This window comes from Anabrus simplex, chromosome 9, assembly GCF_040414725.1.
Source record: "Anabrus simplex isolate iqAnaSimp1 chromosome 9, ASM4041472v1, whole genome shotgun sequence".
NCBI lineage: Eukaryota > Metazoa > Arthropoda > Insecta > Orthoptera > Tettigoniidae > Anabrus > Anabrus simplex.
Window position 1 is genome coordinate 78,427,799 of NC_090273.1, and position 19,366 is coordinate 78,447,164.

The 19,366-nt window shown below is 39.0% G+C and overlaps 1 protein-coding gene across 2 annotated transcripts in view; it reads left to right on the top strand.

The window, feature by feature from the left end:
* Positions 1–19,366, top strand: part of LOC136881151 (uncharacterized) — a 208,006-nt gene that overhangs the window by 136,939 nt on the left and 51,701 nt on the right. For both annotated transcript variants that reach the window (XM_068229260.1, XM_068229259.1), the window contains exon 9: positions 11,866–11,941. In XM_068229260.1, coding sequence (XP_068085361.1) covers positions 11,866–11,941 — 76 coding nt within the window. The remainder of the gene's footprint in view (positions 1–11,865; positions 11,942–19,366) is intronic.

Consider the following 19,366-nt stretch of genomic DNA (forward strand, 5'->3'; position numbering starts at 1 on the left):
ATCATTTAAGAAAAGGCTAGGTAAACAACAGATAGGGAATCTGCCACCTGGGCAACTGCCCTAAATGCAGATCAGTAGTGATTGATTGATTGATTGATTGATTGATTGATTGATTGATTGATTGATTGATTGATTGATTGATTGATTGATTGATTGATTGAGAAATTATATAATGGATGCAGAAATTTTCTCACGGAACTGGAGTGTGAATCGTAGAGATAGGATAGGAATGGTGGGAGGGGGAGTATTCATTCTGGTGAAAGAAGAATTTGTAAGCTACGAAAAAGTTAAGGATGAAAAACATGAAATTCTAGGTGTAAGGCTCATTTTTAAAGATAATAGGGAACTTGGTATCTTTGGAGTGTACAGGCTGGGAAAGGGTAGCGCTGACATGGATTCAGAATTATTTGATAAGATAATCAGCTATGTGGGAAACTACATAGAAAGGACTGTGATTGCAACGGGAGATCTGAATTTACCAGATTTCAATTGGGAAGGAAATGCGAACGACAGGAAATGGCAAATAAGTTAATATGGGAAGGACAGCTGATTCAGAAAGTGATGGAACCAACCAGAATGAAAAATATCCTGGATGTGGTGCTGGTAAAACCAGATGAGCTCTATAGAGAAACCGAAGTAATAGGTGGTATTAGTGATCATGAAGTTGTTTTTGTCATAGTTAAAAATAAATGTGATAGGAAGGAAGGTCTTAAAAGTAGGACTATTAGGCAGTACCATATGGCTGATAAAGCAGGCATGAGGCAGTTTCTAAAAAGTAACTATGAGCGGTGGAAAACGGTAAATAAATATGTAAAGAGACTCTGGGATGAGTTTAAAGCAATCGTTGAGGAATGTGAAAACAGGTTTGTGCCTTTAAAGGTGGTAAGGAATGGTAAAGACCCATCTTATTAGAACAGCAAAATAAAGAGACTAAGAAGGAGGTGCAGATTGGAAAGAAATAGAGTTAGAAATGGCTGTGGAAGTAAGGTGATTTTGAAGGAACTTACTAGGAAATTGAATCTAGCAAAGAATGCAGCTAAGGATAACATGATGGCAAGCATAATTGGGAGTCATACAAATTGTAGTGAAGAATGGAAGGGTATGTATAGGTCAGTGGCGTGCGGTGGTTTTGAAAATTGGGTATGCTCTCCAAAGTAGGACGTACTGATTACCAGACGTAGGAAATACAATTTAACGTGCATCATTATATAAAATAATGTAACCAAGCTGTAACCATATAGACTTATGTGTAATCTCATGAATATTGAAGGACGTCTAACCAGAGCGTACGGTACCATGTTAAATCCTTGGTTTTTCAGGAAACACAAAATAACTAGTAGGCCCCTATATGACATCTATAGATTTTCAAAATCAATATAATTGTTAAAGCTGCAATTAACTTATTGATATGTATAGATATAGTTTATTTATTTATTTGTTTGTTTATAGTTTAAAAAAAAAGGAAGACAAGCGTATCATTGTTGCGTTTTTGTCTGAAGATTGTTATTTTATCGTTTAGAGGACTTGTGAAAAAAATGAACCTAATCCCGTTAAGGTCTGAAAATATATTCTAAATTCCTTGATACAGGAAACTGACAGTGACAAAATCAGATTAAGCTTGTGACTAAAGCAATGGATAAATATGGCCTTGGGAAAGAGTTCTTGTACTTTGGTTCTTAGTCCACTTGTGTGGCCGGCCATCACAGCTGCTCCGTCGAACGTTTGTGCAACCAACCTGTAGTCTAACTCAAACTTAGTAACAATGTTTTTTACATGTTCAAGCAAACCACTGGCTGTTCGATCTGCACTGACATCAGTGAAATAAATGAACCTTTTGTAAACTTTACCACTTTCAGAACCAGCGTATCTCAGAGTGATTGATAGTTGTGACAAATTCATAATGTCTGAAGTCTCGTCAAGAAGAAGGGCAACAAAAATAGCGTGTTTTATTTCTGACCTCACGTTTTCCAAAACTACATCACTGACTGCCCTTATTAAGTCATTTTGTATCCTGTTTGAAGTTCCGCGAAACACGGTCGATGTTTCTAGGTGTGTGCATAACATAGCATCGTAAGTGGTGAGTGAGTTCAATGCACCCAAATAAGCACCCATGTTCAAAGAATCTTCACACTCAGAATGTCCTTGGAATGGTAATTTGTGAGTAGCTAAAGACCACACAACATCAATCAATCGCTTCAGCACCTCTCTGTTTTCCCAAACGGTCTCATTATAGTGTACAGTGCTTGCACACAATTGAGCATCAAGCTGAATATCAATTCTAGATTTTCCAAATGTTATCAGCTGCAATAGTACAGAAATGTGTGACTGAGATTTCTCATGCTTCTGAATGGCATTGTGCAAGTTACTCAGATTATCATAACCAGTGGAAAGAGTAAACATGGCCAGCAAAACTGTTGGTTAAATTTGGAACTTGAAGCAATCCATTCTGTTTACTGTACTGTGAAGTTTGGAAATGACGAACGTACTCTTGATTATTGTTTTTATGCATCCCTTTAAGGTTGGGCATGTCTGGAGAAGGTTTTCCAGATTGAACAATTTCTAGTTTCTCACATAAGCACCTACTGTAAAATGAAATGGTTTGTCCAACAGTTATTCAATCACACAAATAGAGTCAGCCATTGTAAATATTACGATAGTTGAAACTAATAAGAAATTATATTTTACTAAATACTGCTACATAAATACACAACTGCACACTCATGTCACAGCACTGTCCACGTTGCATGTTATTATTGTGAAAATCATTAGAACGTGCTGGAACACTCCTACAAACCCGCCACATGGTCCACAACAATTCTGGTACCTACTAGTACCTAGGCAAGTTCTTCTCACACTGTTACATTTAAGAAAAAAACTAATATTCAAATTTAAAATGAACTGTATACTCATACTTTTAAAACGTTATTTACTGCTGTCAGTTATCACTCGCAAGAGCTGTTTCAGCAATAAGCCAAATCACAATAAATAAGCGTATCACAAATCCACACAAAGCTGCTTCACACTGCTACACCATGCGATCAAGCCGGGCAGCGTTGAGTTGTCGGCTTACCAAGCTCGCTTACTGGATCGGTTTCTACGCATGTGTCACCTTGAACTCAACGCTGGGCGAGCCAAGCGGTAGGTGTGTCGCGTACCCTCGCTACTGCAGAAATTCGAACTGCAGAATACACTTCCTACATCCTGCAGAAAACCATACTGCAGCAATTGCTATTATGTAAAAAAAATAGTATTGCCAAATGACAAGATAAAGTTAATTGTTGCACTTACAGTTGCATTACTGCTTACTTTGCTTCTCAAGTCCAACAGGTAAGCCCGGCTTAGCATGCTTACCCACAATGTACACTACTGGTATAGGTATTTTAAGGCAGAAACAGGTTCCAAGAAAGACATTCCAGGAATAATTAATGAACAAGGGGAGTGTGTATGTGAGGATCTTCAAAAGGCAGAAGTATTCAGTCAGCAGTAGGTAAAGATTGTTGGTTACAAAGATAATATCCAGATAGAAGAGGAGATTAATGCTAAAGAAGTATTAAAATTTACATATGATAACAATGACATTTACAATAAGATACAAAAGTTGAAAACTAGAAAAGCGGCTGGAATTGATCAGATTTCTGGGGATATACTAAAGACAATGAATGGGTTGGGATATAGTACCATATCTGAAGTACTTATTTGATTATCGTTTGGTTGAAGGAGCTATACCAAATGAATGGAGAGTTGCTATAGTAGCCCTGTGTATAAAGGAAAGGGTGATAGACATAAAGCTGAAAATTACAGGCCAGTAAGTCTGACATGCATTGCATGTAAGCTTTCGGAAGGCATTCTTTATGATTATATTAGACATGTTTGCAAAATTAATAACTGGTTCGATAGAAGGCAGTTCGGTTTTAGGAAAGGTTGTTCCACTGAAGCTCAACTTGTAGGATTCCAGCAAGATATAGCAGATATCTGGGATTCTGGAGGTCAAATGGACTGTATCGCGATTGACATGTCTAAAGCATTTGATAGGGTGGATCATGGGAGACTACTGGCAAAAATAAGTGCAATTGGACTAGACAAAAGAGTGACTGAATGGGCTGCTATATTTCTAGAAAATAGATCTCAGAGAGTTAGAGTAGGCGAAGCTTTGTCTAACCCTGTAATAGTTGAGAGGGGAGTTCCTCAGGGCAGTGTTATCGGACCTTTATGTTTTCTTATTTATATAAATGATATGAGTAAAGGAGTGGAATCGGAGGTAAGGCTTTTTGCGGATGATGTTATTCTCTATAGAGTGATAAATAAGTTACAAGATTGTGAGCAACTGCAACGTGACCTCGATAATGTTGTGAGATGGACAGCAGGCAATGGTATGTTGATAAACAGGGTTAAAATTCAGGTTGTTAGTTTCACAAATAGGAAAGTCCTCTCAGTTTTAATTGCTGCGTTGATGGGGTGAAAGTTCCTTTTGGGGATCATTCTAAGTATCTAGGTGTTAATATAAGGAAAGATCTTCGTTGGGGTAATCACATAAATGGAATTGTAAATAAAGGGAACAGATCTCTGCACATGGTTATGAGGGTGTTTAGGGGTTATAGTAAGGATGTAAAGGAGAGGGCATATAACTCTCTGGTAAGACCCCAATTAGAGTATGGTTCCCGTGTATGGAACTCTCACCAGGATTACCTGATTCAAGAACTGGAAAAAATCCAAAGAAAAGCAGCTCGATTTGCTATGGGTGATTTCCGACTAAAGAGTAGTGTTACAAAAATGTTGCAAAATTTGGGCTGGGAAGAACTGGGAGAAAGAAGACGAGCTGCTAGACTAAGTGGTATGTTACATGTGAATAGGTGGGAGAACAATAAAAACATACTAGTGTTATTTAAAAGTGGTATGTTCCGAGCTGTCAGCGGAGAGATGGTGTGGAATGACATTAGTAGACGAATAAGTTTGAATGGCATCTTTAAAAGTCGGAAAGATCACAATATGAAGATAAAGATGGAATTCAAGAGGACAAACTGGGACAAACATTCGTTTATAGGAAGGGGAATTTGGGATTGGAATAACTTATCAAGGGAGATGTTCAATAAATTTCCAATTTCTCTCAAATCATAAGAAAAGACTAGGAAAACAACAGATAGGGAATCTGCCACCTGGGCGACTGCCCTAAATGCAGATCAGTATTGATTGATTGACTGCCATATTTTTGGTCCGCATACAGACATAAAACACTTCCACCCATGTAGAGTTAACCCTGGCAAACTTTCTTCGTAGCCCACTACTCTTTCATCCTCATGTCGTCAATATCTCTTCATACCTGTACCCATATGACCCTTACTCCAGGTGATGCAAGTGTGTAATGGGGTAGTATAACTTAGAAACAATTCTCTGAACTCATGGGTAAATAGTGAAAATATTGAGCTCAATTAGTAATTATTATTATCATTATTATTATTTTTGTTTCAGCCATCTATGGGCTACGATTACGCAACTTCATTGCTTTCTCAAGTTCTTTCTCCTTCCTTTTTCGCAGTATTCCTTCATCCATTGGCTTGCTCATGCTCGTTCTTTTACCGAGAATACTCTATTCTTCCTCATTTTCTCATCAGCTAGGTCCTTCACCTCCGCAACTCTCTGCCTGAAGATTTTTCTGTTTGTTATATCTTCTGCCGTGATCCCACATTTTTCTAAATCTCGGTGGACTTCTTTTACCCATGGGACTTGTGTCATCCTGCTCTCCTGGAAGGTGAGGATCCTGTTGGTGAGTCTCTCCAATCTCATCCTTTTAATATGACCGAAGAACATCAATCTCCTCTTTTTCATTGTGGTGGTGATGTTTTCAAATTGTTGGTATAGTTCTTGATTTGGTCTCATGCGAAACGTAAACTTGTCTGATGATTTTATGGGTCCAAGAATCTTTCTAAGGAACCTCCCTTCTTTCTTTTCCAAATCTGAGAGTCCCTTCGTGGCTATTGTCTCAGCTGCGTATAAACATTCAGATTTGACTATCATGCTGTAGTGCTTGAATTTGGCCTGGTAGGAGTTTGACTTAGATTTGTAGGTGTTCTGACATAATCTAAATGCAGTTTCCATCTTCCTTTCATGTTCTTGAATTGCTGCTTTCTCATTCATGTTTGGAGTCAAAATCTCTCCTAGGTACTTGAATTTTGTAGCTCTTTTAATGTCACCATACTTCGTCCTCCTTGTCCAGGTTGGGTTAGTGGTATTTATGTTCATGTACTCCGTCTTCTCAAAAGATATTTGCAATCCTGTTTTGTCTGCTGTTTCTTTGAGGACTTCAATCTGCTTAATTGCAATTTGCAAATTCTCTGCAAAAAAGACTATATCATCTGCAAATGTGAGGCATTCAAATTTAAGCCTAGTTCTCTTGTGACCTAATCTAATTCCATTTGGAAAGTTGAATTTGCTCATTTCTTTTTGCCATTCCCTAATAACTTTCTCTAAAACACAGTTGAACAAAATTGGAGAGAGGCCATCTCTTGCCAGTAGCCTACAAGATACTTTCTATAGCACTCAAGCATAGGATAGAAGGACATATATATAAACAATTAGGAGAATATCAAGCTGGCTTTCGAAAGGAGCAGTCATGTGCAGAACAGATTTTTACCATCAAGACCTTAATCAAAACTAAGACATTAGCAGCAGATAAGAAAGTGATAATGACATTCGTGGATTTCAAAAAAGCATATGACTCCATAGACCAGGACACACTAATGGAAGTGCTTAAGGAATTTGGAATAGACAATAAGACAACATCCTTGATTCATCAAACACTAAAAAACACACGATCGCAGGTAAAATTTTTAGGAGAACTGTCAGTGCCCTTTGAAATCAAAACAGGATAGAGATATCCCTCTATAGTTATTGACATTCGTTCTGTCTCCTTTCTTGTGCAGGGGGTGGATGATAGCCTCGCTCCATTCTTCTGGGATCTCTCCTGTGGACCAGATCTGTTGAAAGAGTGTTTCAAGTTGTTCCAGGAAGTTATCCCCTGCATATTTCAGAAGTTCAGCAACAATTGAGTCCTTGCCAGATGCTTTGTTATTTTTCAAGCTTTCGATGATCTCCTTTATTTTGTTCTTATCTGGCGGGGTTGATTCATGCAATGTGCTTTCTGGTTTCTGGAACGACAGTTTTTCTTGAGGTGGATCACAGTTGAGCAGTTCTTTGAAATATTTAGCCAAGTGTTCACAGTTCTGTTTGTTGCTCATAATCAGCTTACCTTGATCATTTTTGAAACAAATGTTGGGTGACGAGTAACCTCGAAGTTTTGTCTTAAACATCTTATAGAAGTTCCTGGTGTTGTTTTTCTTGAAATTCTCTTCTATCTCTCTCAGCTGGTCTCTTTCGAATCTTCTTTTGGTACTCTTGAACACCTTTGCTGTCCTTTTCCTTTGGATCTTAAATTCTTCAAAGTTCTGTTTGTTGGAGTTCCACTTGTTCCAAGCTTCTGATCGTCTTCGTAGAGCATCTTCACACTCATCATTCCACCATGGATGTTTCTTCTTCTTAGCAAGAAAAATGGTTTGTTTCGCTGCTTCCTGAATCTTTTGAGCCATTTTGTCCCACTCATAGGACTCCAACGTGTCAAGTTCTTTCTGATATTTCACTACTACTTCTTCACTGACTTTGAGTTCTTCAATTCTGTACTTCTGTATTCTGAGGGGTTTCTTTCTACAGTTACAAGGTATGGGTTTCACTTTTATCCTTGTTAGATAGTGGTCGGAATCAAAATTAGCACCTTTTTGCACTCTGACATTCATTATTTCCTTCAGGCTGGTGGTCGCTACATGGTCAATTTGGAATTCTCCTAACATGGTGTTAGGTGATCGCGATCGCCATGTCATCATCCGCTTGGGAGCTCTCTTGAATGAGTAGACATTATTTTCATACCAAATGATTCACAAACATCGATCAATCTTTCCCCATTTCTGTTTGTCCTTTTGTGAGCCGTGTATGTTCCAACGATGTTTCAAAATTTTTTCTGTTTTCCAATCTGAGCATTAAAATCTCCCATCAAGATCTTGACATATTTTTCTGGGGTTCTGAACAGTTCTTCTTCAAGTTGTGGCCAAAATTATTCTACTTTCTCTGGAGTCTTTCTGTTATCTTCATTAATTGGAGCATGAACACTGAAGATAGAGTACAATTTGTTTCCACTTTTGAGAGTTAGTACAGACAGTCTAGGAGATGTAGATCTGAAGTCTGCTATAGATTCTGTTATAGAGTTGTGAATAAAGAAGGCTGTCCCGAGTATTACAACTGGATTCTTGGTTTTCTCTGACTTCTTAACTTTAATAGCTGGTCGTCCTTTCAGTATTCTGTAGTTTCCAATAGCCGACACCTCATCTGAAATAAATCTTGTTTCTTGGACCGCTAGAACTTCGATCTTATATTCATCAGGTACTTTGATCAGTTCCTTTTGTTTATCAACTTTCAAAAGGGTGTTCACATTGAGTGTGCCAAAGAAATGCTTTTCTTTCATTCTGAGTTTGCGGGGTGATGGATCCTCCGACTGATCCAATCATGATGGTGTAGGGCCCCCAGAATTCTTTGCCCTACTTGAACCAGAACTCTGGCCCCGGATTTTACCGGCTGGGGTACTAGATTCCGTATGTTTTGTCACCATGTTAGTTGCGTGGTTTTTGGTTTGGGGAATAGAGTAGAACCCCATCCAAAAGGTAAAACCAAGTTGGTGAGACCTGGAGTTTTAGAACAGCCATCCCTAACATGGAATCCGACACTGACCAGGAAGCCGCCCGATTCAGGAACAGTCGCGCCTGGGTTTTAAGTCGCTTTTCTTTTCAGGGTGTGCTCCCTTAGGTTCTTCCGCTCTCTGTGCCGTTGAGAAATAGATTCCTCTTCCGCCACTGAGGCTGTTGAGCAGTTTCGTCTAGTAATCCTAGGTAGGGGCCCTATAACAGGGTGCTATTATTATTATTATTATTATTATTATTATTATTATTATTATTATTGCATCCGGGAGATAGTAGGTTCGAATCCCACTATCGCCAGCCCTGAAAATGGTTTTCCGTGGTTTCCCATTTTCACACCAGGCAAATGCTGGGGCTGTACCTTAATTAAGGCCACGGCCGCTTCCTTCCAACTCCTTGTCCTTTTCTCATCCCATCGTCGCCATAAGACCTATTTGTGTCGGTGCGACATAAAGCAAATAGCAAAAAAAGAAATTATTATTATTATTATTATTATTATTATTATTATTATTATTATTATTATTATTATTATTATTATTATTATTATTATTTATGTAGTTATGTACGACAGGTTGTCAGTAAAGATTTTATTTGGTATAAATTGTAGTCATATTATTTAGTATTTGTGTGTTGTTTGATCTCTCTTGTGTAACAAAACATGCGAGGTTATGTCACGATATGTCTGTTATATGTATATTAACACAACGATATTTAATGTAAGAACACATAATCAACAGTATTTAATGTAAATATGATGTATGAATCCGATGTAATGTTGTGCAACACAGGGTAATAGTCTGGAGCAATGCACCTTTGTCACCCAAGTTCTACAGAATGTTTTATCCATCTGTACATAGATTATTGGAGACTCTAGAAGATACGAGAAAGCATATTGTGTCATACTTTTCTAGAAGCCTGGCCAGGCAAGGTATATAAAGAGACAGTCTTGGGAGTTGAGTTGAGATTTGTTAGTGAAAGTCGCTAGTCAAGTATGTGAACTTATGTTGTGATTTTGTTGTGTTGGTAGATAGTTGACAGGCTAATGTGGCAGTCTTCTTCTTCTTTGATTCATTTTCAAGATGATGGTTCATTAATGTGTGTGTATAATGTGTATATAAATTAGTAAATAAAACAGTGTACACAACTGACAGCATCTTGTGTGTGCGTCTTTGTGAATATGATACAGGATGCAGTGTTTTGGCTGTTAGTGATGGGAGAGAGTTGAACAGTCAAATCAGCATTCTGTACTTACCTATGTTGTAGATCTCATTGGGGTCAGTTTCTAGTTGTTTTAGCTCTTTGATAATAAGTCCACTTGGCATCAATGCAAGTAACGGAAATGCAGATGCTGCAATGGTCAGCAGGTGTCACCCCCTTGGACCGAGTGCATAATGAGCGTATACAAGGATCATTTAGTACGGCCCCTATCTGTGAGAAATTGGAGGAGTGGCAGTTGCACTTGTACGGACACATACAACATTGAGATGAAGATCATCCCATTAAGAGAGCTCTTGCAATCGAGGAACCAAGGAGACGATGTGGTCTTCTGATAACATGGTGGCATACAGCCAAAAAGGACTTGAACTGAAACAGCATTCCAGTGGCGGAGACATCCATCCGCAGGGAGTACTTTCTAAGGATAAGAAGAACCAACCCTGAGTGAAACTTGGGAGTGTCCATTGTCGACACGCATATGGTCTGGAAAGAAGAAGGAAAAGACGATGACATTAAGAGGCTATAATCATTAAGTGAGAATAAACAAACTTTCAAAATGATTGCTCCCAAGCAAGGTATGCTTGTCACATTCGTATTTTCATTATTTTCAGGATAACTAATTCAAAATATATATTCAAATAATGGAATAGAAATTCTTTAACCCCTTCCCCATCGCATGTTTATTCCGGCTCCATGCTTGACGACGTAACCCCTGTGGGTGTGGAGGCATACCCCTGTCTGTCTTAAGAGATGACTGAACAGGGGACCAGGGACTCTCAACTTGGGGGCGTGAGTTGGTGACCATGGTTCTGTAAGGTGAGTCTTGGTATTCCTTCCACTTACTTGTGCCAGGCTCCTGTCCGACCTTGCTTGGTCTACTCTTATTCTTTCCCGACTAACACAGTTCGTGAAGATGGGGTGACCACTCCCAAAGGCATTTTAGAGCTACTGCCAGCAGGTTATCAGACTGCTCCTAACATGCAGTACACATGCCTTTGGGGGTCAGACGCTACTCAATGGGTTCCAGGATTCCTACACTGAGGGGACCTAAGGAAACTCATTCACCCAAAGTCACTGGTCACCTTAGGGGATCGTGTTATTTACTGCCGCTTGACACTCTATGTTGAGACCCTGGCTGTACGGTCTACTCAATATTGCCACATGAACAATCTGAAATTCTCATAAGTGGTGGATGGGTAATCGCCATGTTTTTTTTTGTTTTTTGGGATTTTTCTGCAGTGATAATTTTAAAGCTTCATGCTGGCCTTTGGTCAAAGGGTCCTGGATTTGATTCCCAGTCTGATCAGGGATTTTAACTTTTATTGGTTAATTCCTCTGGCTTTGGGGCTGGGTATTTGTGTTGTCTTCAGCATTAGAATTCATCTTAGTAGGGCTTTATCATCACAGATGTGCAAATCGCCCATGCGGTGTCTAATAGAAAGACCTGCACTACTGTACACCTGTCCGGAGGCCAGAGGCCATTAATTATTTATTTATTATTATTATCATCATAATCATGGTCATGGATCAGACCACAGGGGACCAGTCCCCCTAAACCCCTCCAAATATCTATGCCTGAGCACAGATGGTACGCATGGTACAGTATTGAATGAAAGCATGTCCTAAACACTACAATAGCCGGGCTGAGTGGCTCAGACGGTTGAGGTGCTGGCCTTCTGACCCCAACTTGGCAAGTTTGATCCTGGCTCAGTCCGGTGGTATTTGAAGGTGCTCAAATATGTCAGCCTCATGTCGGTAGATTTACTGGCACATAAAAGAACTCCTGAGGGACTTAATTCCGGCACCTCGGCGTCTCCGAAAACCATAAGAGTAGTTAGCGGGACGTAAAGCAAATAGCATTATTAAACACTACAATGTACTTGAACCTCTAAAATACAATCATTATTATTTCCAGGTGGACCCAGATGAACCAGTGAGATGTAAAAAGTTATCACGAGATCTGAATAGCTGTTCCTTTCAACATTCATTTGGTAAGCTGAAATTACAATACTGTCTCTTTTTCAGAATAATACTGTTATCATATGTTTTATTTTTCAGGTAGTTTATAAATTTATTACTCAAAATTAGTTTCGGCAGACTGAAGAATGGAACAGTTAAAAAAATTAAATTAAAAAAATAAATAACACGTGTTCGGGAGCATGTTATTAAACAAGGCTTATTAAAATGAAGCCAACACCTGACATTTGCCATATTGACTAATAAAAATTGCAGGTCTATCAGTAGGAAGTGTACATTGCTGTCAGTCAGCCACAGAGAACAGGAAGAGGAAAAGTTACATGCTGCTCAAAGTAAAATTAATATGAGAAGTGGGCAATAATCCACATAAAACAAAAACTGAAATAGCTGGAGATTTAGGAATTGCTTTTACCAGACTTTGCACAAGCATTGGTAAAGAAATGCTGTTCTAGATGAATTTTTAAAAATTGGGTGCAAAATCAATAATCATCATCATCTCCATTTGCCGTTTCCAGCTTCCCAGGTCAGGTTGTGAATCAAGGACCTCCATCGCTGCCTGTCTCTCCACCACTCTTCTCCTTTTTTAAGTAAAACCGCTGGTTTTCTTTCCCTCTTCTCTATGCACTCCCACACTGTATCTGTCCATCTTTTTCGGGGTCTTCCTCATGGTCTCTTTCCTGTTGACTTCTCTGAAAAAACTTTTTTTGGCACTCTCTCTTCTCCCATTCTCATCATATGCCCATACCACTTTAGCTTTGTTTGTTTCTATCCTGTCTTGAAATTTCAAGATTCCCATTCTTTTCCTTATCTCTTCATTTCTAATTCTATCCTTTCTGGTCTTGCCCTCAATACCTCTTAATAATTTCATCTCTGCTGCCCGTATTCTACTCTCCTTTCGTTTTGTTGTAGTCCACGGTCCAGCTGCATAAGTTAGTATGGGTTCATAATAGGTTGAATAAAATACTTTCTTACATTTCTTCAGGACGTCTTGGTTCCGCAAAATACCCCTTACACTCTGGTAGAAGCTGTTTGCTTGTTGCATTCTTTTTGCAATTTCCCTGGTTATCTTTCCATCTTCTGTGATCACACTTCCCAAATACTTAAAACTTTTAACCACTTCCAGATTTTTTCCATTCAATTTTATCTTTCCTCTTCCTTCCTTCCTTCCTTCCTTCCTTCCTTCCTTCCTTCCTTCCTTCCCCTTGTCATCACTATTGTTCTACTCTTCTCTGTGCTTACTTTCATCCCAAATTTTTCTATCTCTTGATTCCATACATTGACTTGTTTTTGCACTTCCATTTCATCCTCAGCCCATATCACTGTATCATCTGCAAACAACATGGCTTTTGTTGCCTATCTTCCCAATCTCTGTTTAATGTTCTTATGAATTTCATCCATGACTATGATGAATAGTCCACTTCCCTGCTGGAGACCAGTTTCAACTTTAAACCATTTTGTTTTTCCTATACTAGTCTTCACACTACTAACACTATTTTTGTACATAGCTTTTATCAATTGCACTTCCACTCTGTTAACTTGTTTTTTCCTTAAAGTGTCCCATACCAACTGTCTGGGCACATTGTCATATGCTTTCTCAATATCAATAAATGTCATCACCATGTCTTTTCCAAACTCACATCTTTTCTCCATCATATGTCTTAATGCTAAGATCACATCAAACATTGATCTGTCTTTCCTAAAACCATACTGTTCTTCTTCCATTTCTCCTTCAAGCTTCCTCCTCAGTCTTCCTTCCAATACTCTCTCAAAGATCTTAGCTAGATGAGCAATAAGGGTAATCCCTCTGTAGTTATTACATTCCTTTTTAACACCTTTTTTAAATATCGGGATAATTAAAACATTTCCCCACTCTTCTGGGATCTCTTTTTTCCCTCAGATTATTCTAAATAATTTATACAGCCACTGTAGCCCTATCGGTGTTGCTGCTTTCATCATTTCCGTAGTTACCTCATCCACTCCTGCTGCTTTACTGCTCTTCATCTTTTGTATGGCTTCCTCTATTTCTAACATCAATATCTCCTTTTCTTGTTCTTTCTCCATTGTTTCTTTGTGCTCCTTCTCATCTACCAGTTCACTGTATTTAATATTTAGCAATTCTGAGAAGCATTCTTCCCATCTTTTGAGTATGTCATTTCTTTCCATCAAAATCTGCCCTGTTTCAGTTTTTACATCTTTTGTATCTTTCCTACTTCTACTATTCTTCAAAAAACCATACAAAAACTTTTTACTTCCCTTTATATCCTCCTGTTAAGTTTCTGTGAAACTTCCCCAGATCTTCTGTTTCTCTTGTTGTATTATTTTTGTTGTATTATTTTCTTTCATACCTTGTTGGCTTCTCTATATTTCTGCCAATTCTCTGTACTATTGCTGCCTATCCACTTCCTCCAAGTGATTTGTTTCTCTTTAACTGCTTCCTTTACCCTGCTGTTCCACCGAGGAGTTTCAGTTTTCTTTTTCCTCCCTGACAGTCTTCCACCGGTGTTTACTGCATACTTTACAAAACCATTTCTCAAACATGTCCATTCCTCTTCCAGACTGTTCACGACATTTTTGGGAATTTCTTTCTTCAGATCCTCTTGAAACTTTTCCCGTATTTCTTTCTCTTTTATCTTCCATCCCTTTACTTTTCTTTCCCTTTTTTTTCCTATTAACTTATTTTACCAAGTCTTAATTTGGCTACCACAACTTTATGGTCTACTGCAAAGTCTTCTCTTGGCATTGCTGTCACATCTTCCAGTTGTCTACATTTCTCCTTCTCCACCAAAATAAGATCAATCATTGTCTTTGTCTTTCTATCTCTCCAACCATATCTAGTTAATTTTTGTGAGTTTTTCATTCTAAACCATGTATTGCCAACAATTAATCCATTCCTACAAATTTCTGCCACAAATTCAGGTACAATTTTCATGGAAGGTATTACTCTATGAGTTATAATTATTCTTTTTTGTACAAGTTAATAACACTAGCACCTACAATGAAGACGTACAAATGTATCCTAAAAGTATTACAAGATATTAGTATCATTCTGTATTGACGGTTTTCACTTTACAATAGAAAAGTTTTTGATATTTTTTCACTGAAGATAGCTCAAAATGAGCTGAAACATGTTTGATTAAAAATCACTCCATCAAAAGATGGACACATGTATTGAACAGGAGGATGTAATAAAAGCTTTTCTACTGTCAAAGCTTAGAAGTATTTTACCCTATTAAAATGGGCTCACAAAATATTTATTTGTTACTTATATTCCCCCCCCCCCCCAAAGACTTGGTGGTGGTTAGTGTTATACTACTTATGTTTGCTTGCTCTTGCTCTTATGGTCCCTGGGAAAATTATGGCTAAAGATTAAAAATGTCACTTCCAGAATCATAATATTAGCTGACAGGGAGTGGTAATGGTTCAAAAATTTCTGTGGGGGTACCCAACAATCCCCCAAAACATGGAGAAAACTAAAAGAGAGATAATAACAGGGGGAGGGAGGGGGCTGGCTGAGGAGTCCATTAATACAATTTTGTTCTTTTTATTCTCAATCCCAAGTGAGTGATATAGATATTTTATTAATTAGATCTGATTCGTCCAAAACTTCATAAAGGGCAACTGATACCAGGGGTAGTTAAGTTTGCTAAAGATCACATTAACTATACCCGTTTTTACGTGTACATCAGAACGTTCTTTTTCCACCTTGGGAAGGTTAAACACTTACCTGTGCAGTACCATGACGCAATGAAAAATTGAACAACAATGCAATCATACATGTCCATAATCAAGAAGCAAAAAATAAATCGAACCTCAAAACTGCAGCGAACATTTTGATCAAACGATCAACTGTTTGAAGGAACACTCTCTTTACGAGTGAGCATTAGAAATTCCGCAAAGATTTTAAATTTTAGAGGTGATATAGGCATTTGGGTGAATGAACATACCACTTCCACTTCTATTATCGTTTAAATTAAAACTTCATTCTTGGAGAAGTCTTCCTCGTGAACAGTCGAGATTTTCTTCTGAAGATGCAGAGCAAAGTTCTCTGCGAAACATCAAGAATTTCACCTTATTTTCTTGACATGGCAGAGCCTATGTCTATAAGTACGGGCTGTAAAAGCATCAGTGATAACATTTTAAATTTTGTGCTAATGACTTAAGACTTTCAGTTATTCTTGAATTATCATACTAACAATAAATGACAAATTTGCTTTTTCTCTTAACTCCATTCAGTATCATTCTATAAGAAAAGCAGAATATTATGTTTTTTACCTTCGAGCCATAATTTCTATATTTTTAGCTTCCATCCTTTTACTTCACATATAATTTAAAATCTTTTACTTTTTCATGATTAAAATACACTTTTACCATTTATGAGGATTTTATGTTGATTGTATGTAGATTTATGTGGACATTTTTTGTACTCATTCATTATTGTTGGAAAAGCAGGTAATAAAACAGTAGTTTATGTTTTCCATCAAGTATTGCACATTCAAAAACACCTAGAACTGCTTTTTCATGATGGTTAAATTTCAACATTTTCTGGGGCCTTCCCCTTTTTTCGACATTGAGTTTTTTACAGTTTGCTTTATGTCACACCAATGAAGGCTTACAAATGTATCCTAAAAGTATTACAAGATATTAGTATCATTCCGTATTGAAAGTTTTCACTTTACAATAGAAAAGTTTTTGATGTTTTTTCATGGAAGATGGCTCAAAATGAGCCGAAACATGTTTGGTTATGGCGATGATGGGATAAGAAAGCTTTAGGAGTGGAAAGGAAGCAACTGTGGTCTTAATTAAGATGCAGCCTTAGCATTTGCCTGGTGAGAGAACGAGAAACCATGGAAAACCATTTTCAGGACTGTTTAAAGTCGGGTTCAAACCCACTATCTCCTGAATGCAGCTGATAGCTATGTGACCCAAATCATGTAGCTACTTGCTCGGTTGGACTGTGAATTAGAGCACCCCCTCTAATTTTCAATATCCGGCACCCCTGGATTTGACCGTATTTAAATATAACTTACGGTACTTTTGTTGCAGGAACACATGTACATATAATACCGGTATATACCTGTCACTGACAGGTTCAAAATTATCAGGGTACAGCTCCTTAACATGTCAGTGTTTTCCAGGCTGGTAGGCCGTGGTCCAGGAGCATTTGAACGTCCCAACGTTTCACCGAAGACTGCGTTCGGCATTGTCACGGGTTCCAACTGACTTCGATAGCAGCGAAGCCCTCAGTGGAATGAAGTGGTGGTGTAATTCCACCTCATTCTATAGTGCAGGCTATGGTACGCTGCTCGCCTATTAGTCTGCCAGGCTGGGAGGGGTCGCTGATTGGCTGTTCTTCAGTCAATGGTTGAAGCATTAAGGAGCCCGATGTACATCGACCTGCCTTGACAGAGACAGGCAACTGATCACCCATTGCTTTTTCTGGTCTGCTGCAGTTATTGTGTCCTCCAGGATTTAAGGCTTTCAGGACTGGAAACCAGGCTTTGTTTACCTGTTCAGATTCCTTCTTACGGTTGAAGCTTTTGGTGTGCTTATGAATTTCATTGGCTTCCCTCTGTAGCCGGACATGATAAGACACAGTAGTTGACAGTACTATGGTGTCACTGTACTGTATGTCATGGCCTGCTAGCTGCGAGTGTTCAGCGACTGATGCTCTGTCTGCTTGTCCCAGCCGGCTGTGTCTGTTATGTTCCTTCAATCATGTGGCGATGATGTGTTTTGTAGTGCCTATGTACACCTGGCCGCAGCTGCACAGGATCTTGTAGACACCTGCTGTGGAGAGAGGATAGCATTGGGCAGGCCATGACATACAGTACAGCGACACCAAAGTACTGTCAACTACTGTGTCTTATCACGCCTGGCTACAGAGGGAAGCCATTGAAATTCTGAAGCACACCAACAGCTTCAACTGTAAGGAGGAATCGAAATGGGTAAACAAAGCCTAGTTTTCAGTCCTGAAAGCTTTAAATCCTGGAGGACATAATAGCTGCAGTAGACCAGAAAAAGGAATTGGTGATCAGTTGCCTGTCTCCGCCAAGGCAGGTCAATGTTCATTGGGCTCTTTAATGCTTTAAACATTGGCCAAAGAACAGCCAATCAGTGACCTCCCCCCTCAGCATGGCGGACCAATAGGCGAGCAGTGTACCATAGCCTGCACTATATAATGAGGTGGAATTACAACACCACTTCATTGCACTGAGAGCTTCGCTGCTATCGAAGTCAGTCAGAACCCTTGACAATGCCGAATGCAGTCTTTGATGAAACATCGGGACATTCACATGCTCCTGGACTATGGCCTACAAGCCCGGAAAACACTTACATGTTTTGTAGTGCCGGCCGTGAAAGCCTCAATTGCTATACAGCTCCTTAACTTCGTACTGGTGGGTGACTGGATAACACACTGAAACATAATTTATTCAAGTGACTCCGACCATTCCTGGGAGGCAGCATGGTTTTTCCTTGTCTTTTGGACCCTGTGGTGCGCAAATTTTAAAAATGCAGATCTGGTGGGAGTAGGCAACACAGAGCTGTCCATGGGAGAAGCAGCTTGAGCACAAGTCAATGCCTGCAACCTGAGGCACCTGCCCTTGAGCTTTGAGCTTTGTTGACAGTCATTATGAAGCAGATACTTACTGGAAATTGCGAGAGATTAAACTAAAAAGAAGAATGTCTTTCAATTTAAGAATCTCATACCTGTTCTGTCCTGACTTTACAGTAAAGAAAATATGTAATTGGTCCACCTTGCTCAATAAAATAATGTTAATGTGTTTTTACTTAACACTTTGTACTGACCAATGAAGCTGGGCTGATAACTGGTGGAAAGTTCGGGTGGGGAATAGACTAGTGCCTTCTCTCCACTACAGTCTTGTAATCTTCAGCTACCTTTTGAATAGAGAATGAAGTTCAAGCTCTTGCAACATACATGGGTAAGTAAATTTTATAGAATTAGCAGGGACTGTCCGACTCATTGGCTGAATGGTCAGCATACTGGCCTTCGGTTCAGAGGATCCCGGGTTCGATTCCTAGCCAGGTCGGCAATTTTAACCTTCATTGGTTAATTCCAATGGCCCGGGGGCTGGGTGTTTGTGCTGTCCCCAATATCCCTGCAACTCACACACCACACATAATACTATCCTCCACCACAATAATACATAGTTAGCTACACCCTCAATGGAGGGTCTGCCTTACAAGGGCTGCACTCGGCTAGAAATAGCCACACAAATTTAATTATTAAAACAGGAACTTTCTAAGCATAATGTAAAATTAGTGTTTAGTTGAGACTGCAGCAAGGAATGAACACATAGTTAGTCACCGGCAGGCGAATGCATCGGGACTGCCATCACTACCAGACAGGGAGGAATGGTAGGGATTTTGAAAAATTTCATCCTATCGAAATTTTTCATATGTCAAAAGTTATTGCAAGT